The following is a 24,310-nucleotide window of genomic DNA, read 5'->3' on the forward strand; positions in this document are numbered from 1 at the left end:
TGAGACGATGTTGAGTAAAAAAAAAAAGCTCTTAGTCAAATTCTGCCAGCTAATTTTGTCTATATACAGTACATATGTGCGGCTTTCTTAACACATCATCATCAAAAAAAGAAAGCTTTGGTGTTGTTTTGTTTGTATTTATTGCTGCTATTTTGACTGTCCTCTGTTTACATACACATTGATTACTAATTTTTTATCAGCACTTTGCCCGTCCTTGCTATAAAATGGACAAAACTTTAATAGAGTTATTAGTATTCATGTAACAGCGTAATGAACAGCACATTTACGGTATGAATAAATATTTCTGAACAATGTTTCCATCTTTATTGTTAGTTGGCACTAGGGATGTAACAATAAAGGGTATAATTGATAACCATGGTAAAACGGTTAGTATTACCATTTTAAATGAAAATTATCAAAAAAAACATGATTGATAACTGCACGGAATGACTGGTTCCAGCACGCAAGCTGAAATGCTAACATGAAAACAAGAGACATTAACGTCTCAGAAAATCTGCAAAGACTCCTCCCACCAAGGACTGTTTTCACTGCTGGACTCTAGAAAGAGGTTCCGCAGCCTCCGAAGTAGAACCTCCAGGTTCTGTAACAGCTTCTTCGCTCAAGCCGTAAGACTCTTGAACGCATCATAATTAAATTATGCCCTCAACTCCCCCCAAAATGGATTAACTCGCTGGAATAAAAAAGACAATACAACATACATCCATAAACGTGGACGCATGTGGAAAAGTGCAATATATTTATCTGTACAGTAATCTATTTATTTATTTATATATATATTTATATATATTTATTTAGTTTATATATATATTTATTTAGTTTATATATATATTGATATATTATTTATATATATTTATTTATTTATATATGCGCCTTATTGCTTTTTTATCCTGCACTACCATGAGTTTATGTAACGAAATGTCGTTCTTATCTGTGCTGTAAAGTTCAAATTTGAATGACAATAAAAAGGAAGTCTAAGTCTAAGTCTAAGTCATAAAGAAACAACATACCCCAATCTAAATTTATACAAACACATTGCTGTCTAAGCAATTAAGCTACTTAATTGTGCACATTGACCCTACAAACTGTGGTCTCTTAGAATAGAAAGATTGTTCTATATTAGAGGAATACGAGACGAAAGTGGTTTGGTGCGTTCACGGACCGCTGAACAGTGTAGAACGCCACAACGTCCGCCAGAAATAATGAATAATAATAGATTGCATTTGTTATGCATTTCTCATTGAAATACATTTTGAAGTGCTACAGTACAAACCAATATTTAAAACAATAAAATCTTAGCCATTAAAACAAATAAAGTACTAAAACTGCGTCAGTGAAGCATAAGGAACACAAAACACACAAAAAAAAATATTTCAGTTATTTAAGATTGTTCAAAAGATTTCAGTGTGTGTATAAGTACTTTTTACGCACATTCAACAATACGGCGATAATAATGTTAAATGTGATAATTTTGGTCACCATAACCATTATATGAAATTGCCATATTGTTAGATCCCTACTTAGCACATGCCTAAAAATATCTCAAGCTGAATTAGTGCCACTGAAAAGGTGTAGGTTTCATAATTTGATTATTCGACTAAGATTGTTGATGACTAGTCGACTATCGATATAGTAGTTAGTTGCAGTTCTAAAGTTAAGTGGAAAAACATGATCCCCAACAAATAGACAGCATCTGATAACTGTCTTTGTTTGAGGTACGACAAAGAAAAACAAAAGCAGTGTGTTCATGTATTCATGTTTGCCCCGTCGGGGACAGCATGCATCAGTTCAAAGGTCTAAAGGCAGCGCTTGTGTGACCTCCCACTTACCTCAGCGCCTCTACAAAAGCCCTAAAACGCTGTTGAGGCCACACACACACACACACACTTAAAAGTCAGCCATGACACACATACAGCTGCTTGACATTCTTTCCCAGCAGGCGATGCTACTCTTTTCCAACTCATTCATGTTTCGCCTTCAAGAGAAGCCCTCCCACTCGCGTCCGTCCCTCTCTCCACATCTCTGACGCCACACAATGGCTCCTCTGTCAGCCAACTGCTTTTACAATCAAGTTCCTGTGTTTCACATACCAACCGCAGATTTCTGCTCCGCTTTGATTGCTACGGCTTTGACAACACACTGCGCACATGCTGCGTTTAAAATGGCTGGCAGGATTGGAGGCCTTCTTTGTGAAGCACTGGCGCATCAAAACCAGGTAGACTGTGGCACTGAGGTATTAGTTGCTATAAGACAATAGCAAATTGTGGAAGTCTGTCAATGTGATGGACCCATGCACTATATTAGTCAGATTTCTGAAATAATTTGGTTTCTTCTATTTTCACTTGTGATGTCCCAATTTTCATACTTTCTCTAATTCGACTGTTGGCCATACAATGAGTGCCCCACGTGCGCTAAGGGGCAACTATGGTTCTTTCAGCTTGTTTAGCGACGTGGGATTGTGGGTAAAGGGAGGGAATGCTATGTGCTCACATCATAGAGCTTGTAGTTGTCACTAGCAGGAACTCTCAGATCTAACGGATAACAATAATTTCCACAGCAATTTTATTTTGTTAGTAATGTTTTAATGTGTTTGAATCATATATGCAACAAAAGATTGCTTGGACTAGGGCTGGGCGATATGGACGAAAAAGTATATCTCGATATACTTTTACTTACACTCGATATTCGATATATATCTCAATATATTTTTCGGGGAAAGTATACATATAACGATATTACATTTTTTAGCGACATTCACTGAAATTGAAGTGAATGACAACTGTACTGTAAACAGTCAGTGGTACTTTTATTAACCCAGTTATTCAAGACGGGTATTAACAGCACAGAAAATAAACTGATTAAGTAGCACAGAATTACATAACATAAATAAAATGGAAAAATATTCTTTCTACGTAAAATAAATGTGCAAATAATACATTTTTGTCAGCAATTCTCGTGCGAAATATGCCCGGCTTGGCAACTCGAGAACAGTTTTGATTTGGGCTTACATGGTAAACAACTCAAATGAATGTTTTATCCAGACCAAATGTGGCCAAGTAGACGCATTGTGGGTTTCCTGGACGTGGTCTACATCGCTAAAAGAAAAATCTAAAGAAGAGAATCCCTCTGCCATATTCCACTAGTTTTTTAACATATAAATCGCTCTTCTCTTCTACAACTCTCTCGCTGTCATTTGGTATGTCTGTTGTGATTTCCCTTTCTGGTTCGATGACCCACCCTATCTTGCCTCTGATTGGCCTAATCTCAACCAATCATGACTCATTTCATTCATTTTCATTTTTCATTTATTTATTTATTTCAGGCAATGACATAAAAAAAGTACAAAGTTGACAACACATAATAATATAAATTAATGTAGTGCAAAAGGTAATGTACGGTATGTAAGCATGATTGTCAAGTTTTGCCTGAAAGGGAGTGGGAAGAAGATCATTTATTTAATCCCACCCCCAGTTCTCCATTCAGTGATTATTCCATTGAGTTTCACTGTTACTTTGTTTAAAGGCCTACTGAAACCCACTACTACCGACCACGCAGTCTGATAGTTTATATATCAATGATGAAATCTTAACATTGCAACACATGCCAATACGGCCGGGTTAACTTATAAAGTGCAATTTTAAATTTCCAGCGAAACTTCCGGTTGAAAACGTCTATGTATGATGACGTTTGCGCGTGACGTCAATGGTTGAAACGGAAGTATTCGGACACATTGTATCAATACAAACAGCTCTGTTTTCATTGCAAAATTCCACAGTATTCTGGACATCTGTGTTGGTGAATCTTTTGCAATTTGTTTAATGAACATTGGAGACTGCAAAGAAGAAAGCTGTAGGTGGGATCGGTGTATTAGCGGCTGGCTGCAGCAACACAACCAGGAGGACTTTGAGGATAGCAGACGCGCTGTCCGACGCTAGCCGCAGACCGCATCGATGATCGGGTGAAGTCCTTCGTCGCGCCGTCGATCGCTGGAACGCAGGTGAGCATGGGTGTTGATGAGCAGATGAGAGCTGGCGTAGGTGGAGAGATAATGTTTTTATCATAGCTCTGACGAGGTCCCGTAGCTAAGTTAGCTTCAATGGCGTCGTTAGCAACAGCATTGCTAGGCTTCGACAGGCGGCACAGCATTAACCGTGTAGTTACAGGTCCAGTGTTTGGTTCGGTGTCTCCTGATAGTAGTATTGTTGATCTGCTGTCTATCCTTCCAGTGAGGGGCTTATTTCTTTTGTTTCTATCTGCATTTAAGCACGATGATATCACGTTAGCTGCGTAGCTAAAGTTCTTCACCGATGTATTGTCGTGGAGATAAAAGTCACTGTGAATGTCCATTTCACATTCTCGACTCTCATTTTCAAGAGGATATAGTATCCGAGGTGGTTTAAAATACAAATCCGTGATCCACAATAGAAAAAGGAGAGAGTGTGGAATCTAATGAGCCCTCGTACCTAAGTTACGTTTGAGTTTGAGTTTATTTCGAACATGCAAGCATACAACATGATACATCACAATTTCCAGTTTCTTTTCAACATGTTCGAAAAGGAGTAGGAAGAAGCAGAGCTTATTTAATCCTACCCCTTTTCTTTACATAACAGTTGCAAAACTTTTTGTTCACTTCCTGTTCACAATTTTTTCACAATAAACTCCATAAGTAATCACAATAAAAATAAATAAATAAATAATAGAAATAATTTAATAATAATAATTGGTGAAGTAAGTCATATTTCATATGATGAGATAAGTAAGATTACTTTAAGAATGAATGAATGGATGGATGAAATAAATTGAGAATGTTTGTCATGGTTCTTCTTCTTTGTACTTTGTAAACACTTTAAGTTTGAAGAGTTTCTTGAAGTGTATCATATTAGTACATTGTTTGATTGCTTTGCTTAATCCATTCCATAATTTAATTCCACATACTGATATACTGAAGGTCTTAAGTGTTGTACGTGCAAACAAATGTTTTAAATTACGTTTTTCTCTAAGATTATATTTCTCCTCTTTTTTTGAGAAGAATTGTTGTATATTCTTTGGTAGCAGGTTATAGTTTGCTTTGTGCATAATTTTAGCTGTTTGCAAATTCACTATGTCGTGGAATTTCAGTATTTTTGATTCAATAAATAAAGGGTTTGTATGTTCTCTATATCCAACATTATGTATTATTGTAACTGATCTTTTTTGTAACACCGTTAATGAATGAAGTGTACTTTTGTAATTATTTCCCCATATTTCTACACAGTAGCTCAGACATGGTAACACTAGTGAGCAGTAGAGAATATGAAGGGATTTTTGGTCTAGAACATGTTTTTCTTTATTCATTATTGACGTGTTTCTTGCAACTTTATGTTGTATATTTTTTACGTGAGATTTCCAGTTCAATTTATCATCAATCATTATACCTAGAAATTTGGTTTCGTTTACTCTTTCAATTTCTATTCCGTCTATTTGTATTTGTGTTTGACTTTCTCTTCTACTGCTACCAAATAGCATTATTTTAGTTTTACTAAGATTCAACGATAGTCTGTTTTTGTCAAACCATCTTTTTAATTTGTTAATTTCTTCTGTTATTATTTGTATTATCTCCTGTGTGTTCTCTCGTGAACAAAACGCTGTTGTATCATCCGCAAATAATACTAACTTTAAATATTTTGTAACTTTACAAATGTCATTTATATAGAGATTGAATAATTTAGGTCCTAGTATTGATCCCTGAGGTACACCACAGGATATATTTAGCGTTGTAGACGTGTGTTCGCCTAGCTTCACGTATTGTTTCCTGTTCGTTAGATAACTTCTTATCCAGTTTAAGACTAACCCTCTGATGCCATATTGTTCTAGTTTTTTGATTAAAATATTGTGATTAATTGTGTCAAATGCTTTAGTTAGATCCATAAAAACCGCTGCCGCACATTTTTTACTATCTATTGCATTGGTAATTTCTTCTGTAATTTCAATTAAAGCCATTGAAGTTGAAACATTAGCTCTGTATCCATATTGGTTCTCTTCGAGTATTCTATTTTTATTCATGAAACTTTCTAATCTGTTATTGAACAGTTTTTCAATGATTTTAGAAAATTGTGGAAGTAGAGAAACAGGTCTATAATTTGTAAATTGATGTTTGTCTCCAGTCTTTTAAATTGGTGCAACTTTAGCTATTTTCATTTTGTTTGGAAATGTACCTGTTTGAAATGATAGGTTACTAATATACATTAATGGTCCTGAGATCTCTTCAATAACCTTTTTTATCGTTTCCATATAAATTCCGTTACAATCAGTTGAAGTCTTAGATTTACATTTTTTCACGATTGTAACTATTTCCTCCTGTGTCACATTACTGAGGAACATGGAGTTGGGATTTCGGTCCATGGTATCATTATAGTCCTCACTTGGAACTGGGTCTGGAATCCTTTCTTCCAATTTTGGTCCAATATTTACAAAATAATTATTGAAGCTTTCAACTACTTCCTTTATATTGTCATTTTTTTTATTTTCATCTAAGAAGTATTGAGGGTAGTCCCTCTTAGTTCCATTTTTAATAATGCTATTGAGGATGCCCCATGTTGCTCTCATATTATTTTTGTTCCTGTCCAATAATTCACTGTAATATTCTTTTCTACATGATCGTAGTATGTCTGTTAACTTGTTTTTATACTTTTTGTACTTAATTTCTGCCTCTATAGTTCTTTGTGCTATACATTTTCTATATAGTGTATTCTTCTTCTTACAAGCATTTTTTAATCCTTTTGTCATCCATGGTTGATTATTCTTTCTCTGCTTGTTACTGAGTTGTATCCATGGACAATGTTTGTCATAAAGTATTATGAACTTGTTTAAGAAATGTTCATATGCTTCATCAACCTCTTTTTCATTATACACATTGTCCCAATCTTGCCTTTGTAGCTCAATTTTGAAGGCAGTCATTCTCTTCTCTGTGCATAGTCTTCGAAATGTCCTTTTGTCTTCCATGTTCTTCTTGTAGTTTCCATCATATATTGTAAAAACTGGCAGATGATCACTAACGTCGCTTATAAGTAGACCACTTGTAGTGTTATTATCAAAATCATTGGTAAAAATATTATCAATAAGCGTGGCACATTGTCCTGTGATTCTGCTTGGCTTTGTGATTTTAGGATATAGACTGATGCTGTACATTGTATCAATGAAGTCATCAATAGACTTTTGCTTGTTGGGGTTCAATAAGTCAATATTAAAGTCACCACATAAGAACATTATTCTTTGACCATTGTCCATGTAAGTTGCCTTGATCCATTCTTCAAATGTTTCTATACTTGACTTAGGTGATCTATATATACAACTGATGAATATGTTTTTGCTTTTTTCCTGACATATTTCAATGGTTATACATTCTAAGATATTATCTATGGCAAATGACATGTTTTTACCACTTTGTAGTTCAGGTTCTTCATCACGTACACAGCTACTCCTCCTCCATTTTTGTTGGTTCTGTTGATGTAGTTTAGTTCATATCCCTCCAGATCAAAATCTATTCCTTTTTTATCATCAATCCATGTTTCTGTGACAGCAATCACTTTGAAGGGTTCGTTGATGTGTTCCAAAAAGTTCTTAATGTTGTTGTAATTTGCATACAAGCTTCTACTATTAAAATGAATAATTGACAATTTGTTATCACATTCAATGTTGCTATTATATTGATCATCTGTATAATAAAAACAACTATTACTGATGTGGGAGAAAAAAATTGTATCTGGATCTATATCATTTTCCAAATCCTGGTTTTTGTGATCTTTGTTGCAGAAATTTTTTAGTTCCATATTTTCTTCTTCAACAAACTTTGATGTTGTTTCAATAATCTCTATAAGTGTAGGTGGATGCAATCCTGAATCTAGGTCCTCTTGTTTAGTCGTCCCTTGGAACATAGTAGTGCAGATGCTGAATTTAGGTGCTAGTTTTCTGTCAGAGTCCATTATCATCGTTGTTGTGGTAGCTGTGTAAACTTTAAAAATTGTCCAGGTCCTTGATGTCATGGACAACAATTACTCTTGCTTCTGGACTTCCATTCAGCTTGATGTAGATTTTACAGTTGGCGCTCCAAGTTCCCTGGATTTTTCCCTGCCTTCTCAAGTCGCGTGCTTTCTTGGCGATTCCAGCATTACGTTTTGTGAGATGCTCATTCATGTACACATTTGTTCCCTTCAGCTTCTTTCCCTGTCTCAGCAATGCCATTTTAGATTTTCTGTTTACGAGTTTCACGAGCACGACTGGAGTGGCGTTGTTGTTTCTTCCGTTCAGTGGTATGCATGTTTCGATGGTATTAATGTCAATTTCAATTTCTTTTGATTGCAGAAAGTTGACCACTTGCTGTTCTGCTGAGACCATATCCATTTCATCTGGTTCACCTTCATTATTCACAGCTTTCGCATAGGATCTTGGTTTAATTCGGTGCCCTGTCACAATGATATCATTCATTCGTTTATCCTGATCCATTTCATCTATGATGTTCCTCAGCATGTTGTTGTCTTCTTGAAGGATCTTCATTTGTTTGCTCATTTCAGTGGCTTCTTTATTTCTGGAGTTGTTCTCTTTTTTCATTTCTTTAATTTCTTCTTTCATTTCTTTCATATCCTCTTTCCATCCATCCATCAATTCTTCCAATTTTTCTATCATTTCTTCTTTAAATTCCTGGAGTATTTTTTGTAGTATCCCTTCTTGAATCCCATCATGTCCTGTGCCCAGCTTCAAATCAGTCTTTCCAGTCAATCCTTTAACTTTTGGCATTGCGGCAGTCACTGACGTCAGCGCCTCTTATGTCTTAAGGGCAGTTACTTCTTTAGCGACTTGCGGCACTTTTAACTTGTTTTTTCAACAATTTCGTACCTTGCGCCGTTCAGAGATCAATTTGAGGTGTCAGCCTGTCAACTTATATCACTCTGCGACGTCGGGATCACTTTAAAACAGCTGTAAACTCGCCGTAACTTTTGGTTGCTAGGCAACCGCTTTGAACTGCGGGAGGCGGCTTTGGCTTGAGGCTAATGGCTCTTCCACTCGCCTTATTTCAGCGTACGTTCAGAGCGAAAAAAGATACGTCCTGCACTGCACTCTAGTCCTTCACTCTCACGTGCCTCATCCACGAATCTTTCATCCTGGCTCAAATTAATGGGGTAATCGTCGCTTTCTCGGTCCGAATCGCTCTCGCTGCTGGTGTAAACAATGGGGAAATGTGAGGAGCCTTTCAACCTGCGACGTCACGCTACTTCCAGTACAGGCAAGGCTTTTTTTATCAGCGACCAAAAGTTGCGAACTTTATCGTCGATGTTCTCTACTAAATACTTTCAGCAAAAATATGGAAATATCACAAAATGATCAAGTATGACACATAGAATGGATCTGCTATCCCAGTTTAAATAAAAAAATGTCATTTCAGTAGGCCATTAAGGATTTAAATACAAATCTTGTATCATAGTAAACAACCAACCAATCATGGATATTCTTATACGTGCAAGCACGTCTTGGAAGGAAGAAGGGGAGGGGTTTAGTAGCCCATGAGAGGGAGTGAGGAGCGGTGTAGAACAAGGAACACAACAAATAAGCGGCGTTTGGTCATTTTAACGTGAAATAAATTATATTGATATTACGATATTTTCTTAATTCATATCTTGTTTAAAAATATATCGATATATCTTACAAACTTGATATATTGCCCAGCCCTAGCTTTGACTATGTAAATACAAACTACGCAGTGAATTATTTTACATTTCAATGACGCTGTTGGCTGTGTGTTTCCTCACTCACTGAAATGTATTCATTAAGAGGCAGACAATGCTTTTTATGTGATCCACCACTATTTATTGTTGTTCTGTACTTATTAACAAAAAAAATACAGAGGTATTATTTTCTAACTATTTTAATTCCATTGTAAATACAAAAAATGTTTAGTGTTCTTGTTTGATGAATTGGGTGATACTCAAAATCGCAATATATAATGCAGCCTCCTGCGATTACGATATATATCACAATATATTATTTGGAATGTAAATGATGATAAAAAATTCTAAACTGGTTATAAAGGCTCCTAATTTGGCCACTGACGTATGCGGTAACATATTGCATAATTTCCGGTTGTATTATTTTGTCGAAACTTTTTTTAATCTGCTTGATAATTTACTGTTAATATCTTGTTACTTTTTACTGTAACATGGTTCTATCTACACTTCTGTTAAAATATAAAAAACATTTATTCTTCTACATTAGTTTTGGGCGATATGACAATTTTAAGTATTGATCCAATACCAACTAGTTACAGGGGCAGTATTGGTCATAGCAATGCTGATACCGAATACTTAACATTTTCAAGTAAATGCATAATAAAGAAGGAAAAAAACATATATAAATCGCTCCGGATTAAAAGTCGCACCGGCCGAAAATGCATAATAAAGAAGGGAAAAAACACATATAAGTCGCACTGGAGTATAAGTCGCATTTTTTGGGGAAATTTATTTGATAAAACCCAACACCAAGAATAGACATTTGAAAGGCAATTTAAAATAAATAAAGAATAGTGAACAACAGGCTGAATAAGTGTACGTTATATGACGCATAAATAACCAACTGAGAACGTGCCTGGTATGTTAACGTAACATATTATGGTAAGAGTCATTCAAATAACTATGCTATACGTTTACCAAACAATCTGTCACTCCTAATCCCTAAATCCGATGAAATCTTATACGTCTAGTCTCTTACGTGATTGAGCTAAATAATATTATTTTATATTTTACGGTAATGTGTTAATAATTTCACACATAAGTCGCTCCTGAGTATAAGTCGCTGGCCAAACTATGAAAAAAACTGCGACTTATAGTCCAAAAAATACGGTAGATGAATGATTAAATTTTTTTACAATTATAATCAGAAAAAAAAAGGAAGACGGAGTAACAATATTCACCCATCCATTTTCTACCGCTTGTCCCTCTCTGGTTTGCGGGGGGCTGAATGCAATCACATTGAATCTTAAAATTATTAATTTCTATTGGCTCCAATGTTGTAATTTCCTTGGTGTTTGCCCTTAAAGTTCTCCTGTGTCCAGAGACTTAATTCCTGAGTTTGTAAAACTGAAAAAAAGGTCAAAAGATGTTTTTGATAATAAAAAATAGTGATTTAACCACAGTTAAATTGACCATATAATGTTATTATACTTGGTGCATCGTTACTGTCTATATTTGTATCTATCTGCCAACCTTTGTTTACATTCAAGAGCTCTTGCTTGCGGTTTGCGTTTAGCATATCCTGCGACGGTGTGTAGTGTAGCATGTTTAGCTATTCCTCATCCTCAAATGATAATGATACTTGTAAGAAACTTTGTTTATTTGCCACCATGGACTTAGAAGTGGCTTTGCACTGTGGAGGGACATTAGCAGCTAGTGAGAATGTTACAGTACGTTAAGGATGTGTTCGTTCACTTGTCGCTGTCAAATTTGCGGGACAAGGCTAGAATGTGTCATCAACATGCATTTTCATAATATAACGATAATATTGACAGTTCTTACGTCGGTCAAATTTATATCATTTATACATACTGTATATCGTCTATATCATGCAACCCTAGTTTCTACCCATCAGGATGTGCTCAGGTGTCACCTATTAAAACTTATTTGAAACAATGACACTATTTGAGGACACCCATGTCACATGTATGTATGTATGCACACATATTTTTCTAATAATTTTGAGCATAACCCATTTAGGGTGCCACAAATGTCATTTACAATGATGGGAAATATGTATTGTCAGGTACAACTTTACAGCCATTTTGTGCAAAAGTTTAGTTGCAACGAAACAAGTTTAACCAACAACAGCGAAGGACACCACGGTCCCCTGAATTTTATTCGAGAGGAGACTGAGGGCAGCAAGACTCATGAGCAGTCACCGTGATCCATGTTATTTTGACTCGGCATGGCTTGGGTCATAGGCTTTTGACAATGGAAAAGCACCAATAGCGAGTAGAGCAGTGTTGCGTTACCAAGACATTAAGGACCAGTATACTTTATACTCTTCCCCAGTGCACAAAGCAACATTTATAGAGGTATGCTTGGATGATATTGACGTAGAATAACTTGGGTAACCCTATCACATTTGGAATAAACTAGTTAGTGACCTCTGACCAGAAAAAAAACTCAAACACCAAGGAGGGAACAATTCCACATTCACCTACCCATTAGGAATCTTCTTGCTAACTAACCACTGGAACACTTTGCTGCTTACCCGTTTATTGTCCCAGTACTTTTGCCCATATGGTGTGCAAGATTCAGTATGTGCTAAGAGCCATTTGACGCAATTACAGTCAATTAGTCAGAGTTGATTGGGTGCACTAAGTAAGAATTGGGGTTTCATCATTTATCACTGTATGTTGATCAAATCATAGTTGACAACACATGGTGAGTCTTGCAAAATGCATCCAATTTTCTGTAGACAGAAAATCTGGACTAAAAGGCATGCAGAGAGAAGATGTCTTGTGAGTTGATAACCCATGCCCTGTTTTTTATCTGTTGAGCACATGCAATTCAGCTATTTAGGGCCATACTTTTAGTTTGAGAAAATGATTAAAAACAAATAAATCCGGTTTGATTAAGTCTTAAAAATAGCAGCAACTCAATGGATTGACTGTAAAATGTTCGATTTTCAGTGTTAAGAACAGGAAGGAGTGAACTTAAGTCTTATTAAGTCAGGAAGAAAAGGGAGACAGGGTTGAAAAAGCAGAGCAGGAGGCCTCTGAAGGGTACGGCATGTTGCTGATTGTCCTCAACTAACCCTCCACTTTCTGTAAGATTGGACTGACTCAGTGGCAATGAACTGGAACACAAATGAATGGGAGGTATGACAAATACACACACTTTGTCATACGGTCAGATAGTGCTACACACACAAAAAAAAAGACTACCACAAAAAAAAACATATTACGCAAATACGCGATCTGATTTTACAAATGAAAACTAATTGTTTAAATTTTACTTAATGAGCTGCAACACAACACTTTGGAAGCCTCGGCGCCCAGGGTGAAAAGGGTCTACTTCAACTTGTTACCAAAAATTTGAAGCATAAAATTCAGGGTTTCTGCAGGTATCAGCAAATCTAATTTAATCGTTTTTAATGCCACTTGAAAAAAAATGTAATGCCCACTTTCGACTGCATATGGTTATTATATAAAGTCAGTATTAATGTGAGAATATATATTTATATATCTTCATTTATTTATTTATTTATGTTTGTGTAGTAGCATCCAGCAGAGGTGTGGACTCGAGTCACATGACTTGGACTCGAGTCAGACTCGAGTCATGAATTTGATGACTTTGGACTCGACTTGACAAAATGTAAAGAGACTTGCAACTCGACTTAGACTTTAACATCAATGACTTGTGACTTCACCTGGACTTGAGCCTTTTGACTTGACATGACTTGCTACTTTCCCAAAAACCCAAAGATTAAAAAGTTATTTGGGAGCGCGCCGCTCCGTATTTTTCCTTTTCTTCGTCTGTGTCTATCAGCGTGTTGTTCCTGTCAGCTGGTGTGCTCTCAGTACAACAGCCAATCAAATTGCAGGACAACCAATGAAGAAGAATTGTCAAACAATGCGGCAGTGAGAAACAATTATGCCAAAGTTAATTTCGTTCGGGTATTAAAACTACGACTCGGTCAACAAAAAGCGAATAGCCCTATGCAAATCATGCAGTTCGAATATTATAGACGGAGACGTAACAACTTCCAACTTCGTTCGACATTTGAAGATGCACAAAGAAGGGTACGTTTTGAATGTAAGCTAACGTTTATTGGCTAAGTAACGTGACTTTTATTTGCTTTGTAGTTAAATCAGTGAGGCTGTAAACTCACTGCTAACGTTAAAACCATAGACATCTTATAAGGGTACGCAGCATGGAGCGCTACTGCCTACAGGCGCAGACGAGACGTGGGGCCGCCATCTTGGAGTGGTGATCCGCTCCACTAGTGCAATTCATTTGGCAGGAGCAATGAACTGTCAGCGCATTTAATTCATCTTACCTCACTGAATACCACTGATTTTCACGTGCTTTTTTGTCATACGTGTAGCTATGATAAAGGACACATGTTTTGGCGTGTTTTATTATTCATAGTTGCTTAACAGTAATATAATATTCTTATACGCTATAAGTGACCAGACGTCCGAGATCAAAACTGGGAATATCATCCCCAGAGAAAGGGGAACAAAACGGTCAGCTATTTTTAAATTGAAGAAACAATATGATTAGGTTATATATACATGTGTATATCCTACATAAACAATGTATGAATACATTAGATATCTATATATCTTATAGACTGTATCTCTGTTGCTGCAGCAGCAGAGAGTTTATTCTGTCTTGACACTTTGTATTGATATTTTGTATTACATTCTTCCCTTAAATTATCATGTTTACAGTGATTGTTATATATGTATTTTTTATGTATGTCGCTTTGGATAAAAGCGTCTGCCAAATACTTAAACATATATAAACACCTGAAAGTCTTTATATCAGCTAAAACCACCAATCTGTTTCACTGGATTCAGAATAAAAGCAAATGCTGTCTTACCCAACAATGTTAGTATTTGAATATTGTTACTTGAAGACTTATTCCTGGTTACAATTATACTGTTAAGAAAGTATTGTCTTATATTTTGCCTAAAATGAGAATGCATCATAATCAGTGGCGGCTGGTGAATTTTGTTTTAGGTGGGGCTGAAAGTTTGTAAACCAAACCCCTTTAGGGGCGTCATCCTCCCCCAGAAGATTTCTTTGTGATTTTCACATACAAATATTGAAGATCTTTGCTCCTTCTCAACTCTGTGGTAATGTTATTTTCATAAAATACAACCAATAGTACATTAATGTTAAATCTTACTTGTGAAAAGTAATCCCCCGATTCCTATTTTCAACAGTCCGCTCATTTGAGCAGGAAAACGCTGAACACCAGCCCGGCATCTTTGTTTTCTACCTGTCAACTGTCAGTTTAGGCTACTCGCCGGCTCCTCATCACCACTTCAAGATGCAAATTGCTCGCGTCACAGCAACCAATGCTGCGTCTACTTATAAGATGTCTGTGGTTATAACGTCATTGCAAACACGGCAATCTGTTGCGTCCACTGCAGTTCGCTACCTTATTCATACTTTTTGTCAAGTGATTTTTTTAAGCAGGGTTACATGAGGTACCTAACACATAACGTTACGTTAGTCAATGTATCACACACAATAACGTAACGTTAGACGGCGGTCAGCAGCACCGCATATTTTAGCCACCTACAAAAAGACAAACATAGTCAAATAAAGGTCAGTTAAAATGTATACTATATTAAGAATATGTGTACATATTGCATAGGGCCCTGACATCTAAAAAGTACAACTCTGTTCATTGTTATGTTCATGTATTTGTTATGTTTTTCATGTGTACGCACACATCAACACACATACAGTATGAGATGAGATCAATGAGATAAGGTAAGAACAGAATAGAAACTGCTGTGGAACTAGTTACAATGCAATATGCCATGGACATACAATGTTAACACTTTTGTACAAATAAGTACAGTTGCACTTGTTTTTGCAAATGTGTTTATTCTGTAAAGGAATGAGTTAAATGTTTAAAATTGTTTACACTATTAAAATGACTGGTTAAAGGCCTACTGAAACCCACTACTACCGACCACGCAGTCTGATAGTTTATATATCAATGATGAAATCTTAACATTGCAACACATGCCAATACGGCCGGGTTAACTTATAAAGTGACATTTAAAACTTCCCGCGAAATATCCGGCTGAAACGTCGCGGTATGATGACGTATGCGCGTGACGAAGTCAGAGTAACGGAAGTTATGGTACCCGTAGAATCCTATACAAAAAGCTCTGTTTTCATTTCATAATTCCACAGTATTCTGGACATCTTTTGCAATTTGTTTAATGAACAATGAAGGCTTCAAAGAAGACAGTTGTAGGTGGGATCGGTGTATTAGCAGCGGACTACAGCAACACAACCAGGAGGACTTTGTTGGAGCGCTAGCCGCGCTAGCCGCGCTAGCCGGCGACCTCACCTTGACTTCCTACGTCTCCGGGCCGCCAAACGCATCAGGTGAAGTCCTTCGTCCTTCTGCCGATCGCTGGAACGCAGGTGAGCACGGGTGTTGATGAGTAGATGAGGGCTGGCTGGCGTAGGTGGAGAGCTAATGTTTTTAGCATAGCTCTGTGAGGTCCCGTTGCTAAGTTAGCTTCAATGGTGTCGTTAGCACAGCATTGTTAACCTTCGCCAGCCTGGAAAGCATTAACCGTGTATTTACATGTCCACGGTTTAATAGTATTGTTGATTTTCTATCTATCCTTCCAGTCAGGGGTTTATTTTTTTGTTTCTATATGCAGTTAAAGCACGATGCTATCACGTTAGCTCGTAGCTAAAGCATTTCGCTGATGTATTGTCGTGGAGATAAAAGGCACTGAATGTCCATTTCGCGTGCTCGACTCTCATTTTTAAGAGGATATAGTATCCGAGGTGGTTTAAAATACAAATCCGTGATCCACAATAAAAAAAGGAGAGTGTGGAATCCAATGAGCCAGCTTGTACCTAAGTTACGGTCAGAGCGAAAAAAGATACATCCATCACTGTCTCTCAAGTCCTTCACTGTAACGTTCCTCATCTACGAATCTTTCATCCTCGCTCAAATTAATGGGGTAATCATCACTTTCTCGGTCCGAATCTCTCTCGCTCCATTGTAAACAATGGGGAATTGTGAGGAATACTAGCTCCTGTGACGTCACGCTACTTCCGGTACAGGCAAGGCTATTTTTTATCAGCGAGCAAAAGTTGCGAACTTTATCGTCGATTTTCTCTACTAAATCCTTTCAGCAAAAATATGGCAATATCGCGAAATGATCAAGTATGACACATAGAATGGATCTGCTATTCCCGTTTAAATAAAAAACAATCATTTCACTAGGCCTTTAATAGTGCTATTATGAATTGCAATGTCAGTACTATTTTTTCCTGCTATTTCAAATGCACTTTTTTTAATAAATAAATACAACGTTTTAAAAGCATACACAATCTGTGTAAAAATATTAGTCTGTGGTTAAAAGGACTTGAAAGGACTCGAAACTCAAAATGCATGACTTGGGACTTGACTTGAGACTTTCCAGTCTTGACTTTGGACTTGACTCGGGACTTGCCTGTCTTGACTCGGGACTTGACTCGAGACTTGAGGGCAAAGACTTGAGACTTACTTGTGACTTGCAAAGCAATGACTTGGTCCCACCTCTGGCATCCAGTATTCTGACTTTGTGTACCAGCCGTAGACAATAGCCATTTAAAAGGTTCTGTCTGTCAACCATCACACTGTACCTTTAATCACAATTATTAAAGGGAAACTGCACTTAAGCTGCACTATTTATATAAACATCCAATTCTTAAATAGTTGATCAATATAATATACCCAGTAGTTATTTTAAAATGTTATCTGTTTAAAACATGCTGTAAAATTGCAGATCCTTTGAAAATATGTCTAAGTTATAATATCCTAAAACTGGAGGATACGTTTTTTTTAATCAGAACACAATTTTTTTTAAAATTGTTAAAAACGGTTTCATGGAATAATTTTGGACTATAAGGTGCACTTAAAATCCTTTCATTTTCTCAAAAATCGACAGTGCGCCTTACAACCCTGTGTGCCTAATGTACGGAATAATTCTGGTTGTGCTTTCCGACCTCAAAGCTATTTTATTGGGTACAATGTGTAATGATAAGTGTGACCAGTAGACGGCAATCACACATAAGAGATATGTGTAGACTGCAATATGACGCCAGTAAACAACACCAAACTTTAAATGTTCCATTGAGAATATAAAACATTACACACGGCGCTCAAAAATCAGACAAAATGTTTTAGTACGACTTTGGTAAGCTATGAAGCCGCATTGCTTAATGGATTGTCGGAGCATTACGGCTACCGTAGTCAGACGTACTGTGCTTCAACCTACGGGTATTATTATGGTGTGTGTATAAGAACCGCAAAATGAAAACTATTAGCAGGCATATTATCTGGCGTTTTGTTTCGCAATATTATGCAAAACCAACTTTTCTTACCGTCTGGTACCTGCTGATGTGTATTTGGGATCTGCATAAGTCCTGAAAATTTGCACGCATCCGCCATTGTAGTCTGTGTCGACGCCGTAGTCGATAAGCTTCTTCTTTTTCTCTATTCTTTTGTTATGGGGCATTCATCCTTCGCTGTTGCCATTTCTAAGATAAAGTAGCGTAAAGTTCCAACTTATATCTGTCAGTAGACTCGCTATGGAAGCGCAAAAAACTACCGGTGTAGTAGGTTTACATAATTCACCCACAAAACTTTAGTTATTAGAGAGTTCCGGTCATACGGTTTTTCACGGGACACATTTCCGGCGTTGTTGTTGCACTAGTGAGCCACGGATGAGGAGATACTGCGCCGTTGTTGATTTAAGTAAAGTCTGAATGTCATTAAAACAGTTAGCTCCATCCTCTACGACTCCCGTCCTTGCACGCTATACCGGTACAACAAAAATGACGGGAAGAAGACGACGTCGAAGTGGAGCCATGCAAATAAGACCGCCCACAAAACGGCTCATCCTGAAGCGACGGTCAGAAAGTGACTTGAAGATGGTCTGTAAAACAATCTATGCAACAGTTTGTCCAATAACCACCATTACATGTTATGTAGACCACAAGGAATTGTTTTAAATTTAGAAAAAAAATCATAATATGACCCCTTTAATGCGCCTTTTGTTTGAAAATAGACCTGAATAGACCCGCTCATCGGTAGTGTGCCTTATAATCCGGTACGCCCTATGTTCCAAAAAATACGGTAAATTAACATCATACAAGGAATGCAAATGATGCATGTATTTGGAAATGGATGATTGATTTTAACGTTTTAGAAAAAGACATGTCATGGAATGATTTTTGGAAAAATGCCAATAAGCCCTATAGAAGCATTAAAAAATAGGCTGAGTCAATTTGAAATCTTGAATAGATTATATTTTACACCTGTCCAGTTGTCTAAAATGGGTACATTGAAGAGAAAGTTGAGTATAAAGTGCTAAAGGAACTATTATTCATTTACTGTTGTAATGTCAGAAAATAAGAGTTGTGGTCTGTTGTGAGAATTGTCCATCCTAGGCCACCGTAGGTCACGTGAGATGCCTGCTTCAGAGTGTTGCTAATGTAGCCAAGTTAGCTGATGTGTGTCAAACTGAAGACAACCAAAATAAATATGTCGTGTTTGAAACAAGGTCAGCTTCAGAGTTAAGGACTACACGCTTACAATGACAAAAGAACGGCAAAGTTTGGGCCCCCACAGCCGTTTGACTGAGTGTTCGCTATTAAGGCAGTACCTTTTGTCACCTCCTCTTGTATCCAGTTTGAAAACCAGAGCCAAAGAAAAGAAATACACAGACAGATGTAGGAATTTTGTCAGTGACCGCAACATTAAGTTAATTTTCATCGATTGATTAATTGACGTATTGACTATCGTCCAAGTCCAAATAATTAAATGATAAATGGGTTATACTTGTATAGCGCTTTTCTACCTTCAAGGTACTCAAAGCGCTTTGACAGTATTTCCACATTCACCCATTCACACACACATTCACACACTGATGGCGGGAGCTGCCATGCAAGGCGCTAACCAGCACCCATCAGGAGCAAGGGTGAAGTGTCTTGCCCAAGGACACAACGGACGTGACTAGGATGGTAGAAGGTGGGGATTGAACCCCAGTAACCAGCAACCAGCACGGCCACTCTACCAACTTCGCCACGCCGTCCCCAAGTCCAACAATTGTATAACATTTTTTAATGCCTTTGGATATTGCATTTAATGCCATATAAAGCCTTAATTTTCGCAAAGTCCATTTAATGACATGTAATGCTTTTTAATACCCAGCGGAAACCCTGTAATTGTCTAAAATGTATTAGTAAGATAAAGATTTAACAATCACAGACAGCTACAGCAGTCCAACCCAACCATTGACATATTAATTTGCTTAGCTGGAACAGTAATCAACTGGTTCATTTTGTAGCATTGCTACAGTCTTAAAGACTTCCCATTAGGGCTAGGCGATATATCGATATACTCAATATAGAAAATGACTATATCGTGATATTCGAGTATACATTCTCACGCAGTTGCTTTTAGCTGCGGGCATTACACTGCATGCGTTTCCCACTCTTTCTTGTCTCTCCTTCTCACAGACACTTAAAACAAGCGCACCTTCTTACACACGTCACGTGTGCAACGTCACACGCTCCCGGGAAGCAGACAGGTAGCGACTTGGTAATGTTAGCTGTGATGCTAACGGTGCGGTGCGGGTGGTAATACGAGAGAGAGAAGGTGCGAATCTGGTAACAAATGAAGGAATAATTAATTCCCAAGAAAAACAGCACGGAGTCCATCGTCTGGCAGTGGTTTGGCTTCAAGCGGGAAGATGTTGAACAATTATGCGGCAAAAGCGCACCACTGCTAATGTAGCATCATTTGAATAGTCAGCCGCTAGAGAATGAATATTGCTTGAAACTCTACATGTCAACATCTCCGTTCGGTGCCACACCCACAAAATGCAGAAGCAACCATTTCCACATCAACACAGAATGAAAAAAATAGTCAACAGAGGGAGATAACGTCCGCAGGAACCTACCACATAGCGAAGGACATATACTATTTGCTTTCCTATTATGCAGCTCATTTTTATTTGACAGTTATTGAAATATCTTGTGTGACATCATGCACAAAAGTGCACTTTATTTGTTTTAAACTATTGTAGTGGCGTTCTGTACAAAAAGTGCACTTTAATTTAGTGTTGTTTTGATATGTCATCTTAGTGACATCATGCACAAAAGTGCACTAATAGCTTGTTTTAAAATGTCTCTGACAATCTTGCACTTTCTGTTTTGGAAATGACATGAATGTTTGTGCCACTGCTTAATAACTGTTTAATAAATACAGTTTTGGTCAATTGACTTAGTTGTGATTTCCCTCTCTGCATGAAAGTTTAAAATAAGCATATGTTAATGCAGTATGAACAAGAATGTTTTAATGTAAACACATAGAATCATCATACTGCTGTGATTATATGCATCAAGTGTTCATTCAAGGCTAAGGCAAAATATCGAGATATATATTGTGTATCCTGACATGGCCTAAAAATATCGAGATATTAATAAAAGGCCATATTGCCCAGCCCTACTTCCCATCATGCCTTGTGGCACTTTCTTCATAAATAGTTGTTGTTTATGAATCCTTGTAGTAGTAGTAATTGCCGTTTGTGTGTGTTTATTTAGATGCCTGTTGTGCTAAGGTAGTGCTTCTCAAATATTTTCTGTTACGCCCCCCCTAGAAAGAAGATAATATTTTGGGCCGACCCCACTCTCCAGCATAACTATAAATAGTATAATTAGTCTTTAAAATTGTTATAACTATAACCCTGCATAACATTGTAAGCTTATTAACATTAAAGGAAACAACACACTGGCCTTTCCTCGTCTCCCACCGTGGTTACAGTGAAGCCAAGTGCTACATACGCTTCTTTATATTCTGGTACGGCAAAAAAAGCATGTTCCCCAAGGTCACAACCATGGCATCGGCCCAACTATTTGAGAAGGACTTCAGCTAAGGAATGTAACGATTACCGGCATCAATGATAAACCGGGTTAAAACTTCTGACGGTTAGTATTACTTTCTAAATTTAAATTATCGGAATTCTATGATAGCTTACTGTACTTTGATAAACTCACTACTCCTTTACTGGAGAAGCAAGCAAGCATGCTTACGACTGGCTAGCTTAAACGCTAACGTAAATACAAGAGACATTAGCGTCTTTCCCAATTACAAACATCATACCCCAATCTAAACTTGTATAAACGCTTGCTTAAGCAAAGCTTTAATGCCTCTGACAATCTCTTGGTTGTTCAAGATTGCCAAAATATAGACTGTGCAGCGATCAACATTCAATTATTTCTTGAAACTATATGTTGAAACTCACGGTTGGCAGAGCTTGACCAGGTCTTGGTCCATAGTCCCAGGATGAAGGCCACGGATATACAGGTTAGTTTTACTCAGCTGTTCACCTCCACTGCTGCTGTTGCTGCTACTGTTGTTGTTGGGACTGGGGGGAGCCATCTGGTGGCCGGAGGACACATAGGCCTGCTGTGACAAAACAGAAATGTCAGAATTAGCACCAGTACAGCCAAGACGTTCTGACAAGAGGTGGGAATCTTTGGGCACCTCACAATTTGATTACGATTCAGCAGCTACTATTCGATTAAAAATCGATTATTGGATTGGTTGGGGCCTGCTGGGTCTAGTCCCCGCATCTTTCGTGGCAGCTCAGTGCACTGCAGGGTATTCTGCAGTGGTGCAAAGCGGCCAACTGCAGGGTAGTGACCTTGTGTGTCAGCGTGTCTGTGATCTCTTTTTTATTTTTTTTTATTTTCTCTCTTTCCCTTCCCTCAGGGGGATGATCCGCCAGGGCAGTTCCTGGATGTTACGTATCCATCGTTGGGGTCCCTGCAGGTGGGGTGGGTGGTTTCCATGGCCCCATGGCAGGGCAGTCTTCCCGTCCGGCTGCAGGGAGGCTTTGGACCCCTCAGGGCGGGGTGTTTCGTCTTTCTGCCTGCAGTGGGTGTGGTCTCTTGCTGGCTGGCTGTCCCCTGCCTTGTCCTCTGCTGGGCGCGTCTGTCTATGGCCTGCCGCTGGCCCTGCTGGGCGGTAAAGTGGCCCGGCTCTAGGGTTCCTGTCGCTGGCCGGACTGGCTGCATGTTCCCTGGGCACAGCACCTGCTGTTTTGGGTTGGGCTCTCTGGGTGGCTGGGGCTGTACTTTGGCTCCCGCACACAATGGTAAACAAATATATTGTACATACAAATTCACATACATACAAATATTCAAACATATATACACACATTCGTATATTCATTCATTAATACATACATATGCGCACACATTGGAACTTACCCACATACATAGGTACCTACGCTCCCACATACAGTGGGGCAAAAAAGTATTTAGTCAGCCACCCATTGACTGTCAATGGGTGGCTGACTAAATACTTTTTTGCCCCACTGTACATACACAAATACAGTACATACATACACACACACACACAATACATACATCCGCACGCACATTCACTGTACAAACATACATATACACATACTGTACATATACAAGCACATAAGCATACATACACTCATGCATGTAATCACGTTTCATCAAACATATATTAAAATTTTTTCCTAGGGGAAACGGAGTAAAACACGGCACACTGACAAAGCTTAACCTAAAGTTACTATAACAATCTACAAGGTTAATACATTTCGCTTCTCTTTCTTCTCCTCTATTTATCTGCTATCTTTTGTACTCAAGTTATCATTACATATATGTACCGTTGCACTCTCAAAACATCTGTATTGCTGATAATAGAGGTAATTATTGTTATTTATTATCAATAAGGCTGCAGCTAACGATTATTTTTCTATCGATTAATCTATAGATTATTGTTTTCGATTAATCGGTTAATCTATAGATTTTTTTTCGATTAATCTATAGATTATTTTTCCTTTTACCAATTATTTTTTTATTCAAAATGAAGAGGAAAAAATAAATGTAGGCCCGTTTTTTCAAAAGGCATGGCTTTTATTTACAAAAAAAAAGAAGTATGGCCACTCAGTCAACATTGACAACAACATGACTAAATATTCTGTAACAATGTAAACATTTAAAACTTTTAACATTTAACAAAATTAAAAGTAGCTTATTTGCTTTTTAATGTGCAAATATAAAAGTCAACATCCAGTGCAAATCTTAATATTCTGCAATAGTATAAGCATTTCAAAAGTAAAAGTATTGCTTATTTTGCTTTAAAATGTGCAAAAATAAAGATAAACATCCAATACAAAAAAGTGCAAAACGAAATATTCTGTAACAACAGTGTAAACATTTCAACAAAAGTGAAAGCATTGCTTATTTGCTAAAATGTGCAAAAATAAAGATAAACATCCAATACAAAAAAGTGCCAATCTTTTTTCCTTGCCCGTATGTGGGCTCTGTACCGAGGATGTCGTTGTGGCTTGTACAGCCCTTTGAGACACTTGTGATTTAGGGCTATATAAATAAACATTGATTGATTGATTGATTGATCTAAATATTCTGGAGCACTGTAAACATTAAGTATTGCTTTTAAAATGTGCAAAATAAACATCCAGTCCAACACAGTACACAAT

At 37.4% G+C, this 24,310-nt stretch overlaps 1 protein-coding gene across 5 annotated transcripts in view; it reads right to left on the reverse strand.

Annotated features, from left to right (window-relative positions):
• The window catches only part of LOC133650695 (RNA-binding motif, single-stranded-interacting protein 2-like), a 124,299-nt gene that overhangs the window by 41,551 nt on the left and 58,438 nt on the right, over positions 1-24,310 (reverse strand). For all 5 annotated transcript variants that reach the window (XM_062048273.1, XM_062048264.1, XM_062048257.1 and 2 more), the window contains exon 2: positions 22,073-22,236. In XM_062048273.1, the coding sequence (XP_061904257.1) occupies positions 22,073-22,236 (164 nt within the window). The remainder of the gene's footprint in view (positions 1-22,072; positions 22,237-24,310) is intronic.

Source organism: Entelurus aequoreus, linkage group LG01 (genome assembly GCF_033978785.1).
Source record: "Entelurus aequoreus isolate RoL-2023_Sb linkage group LG01, RoL_Eaeq_v1.1, whole genome shotgun sequence".
Lineage (NCBI taxonomy): Eukaryota > Metazoa > Chordata > Actinopteri > Syngnathiformes > Syngnathidae > Entelurus > Entelurus aequoreus.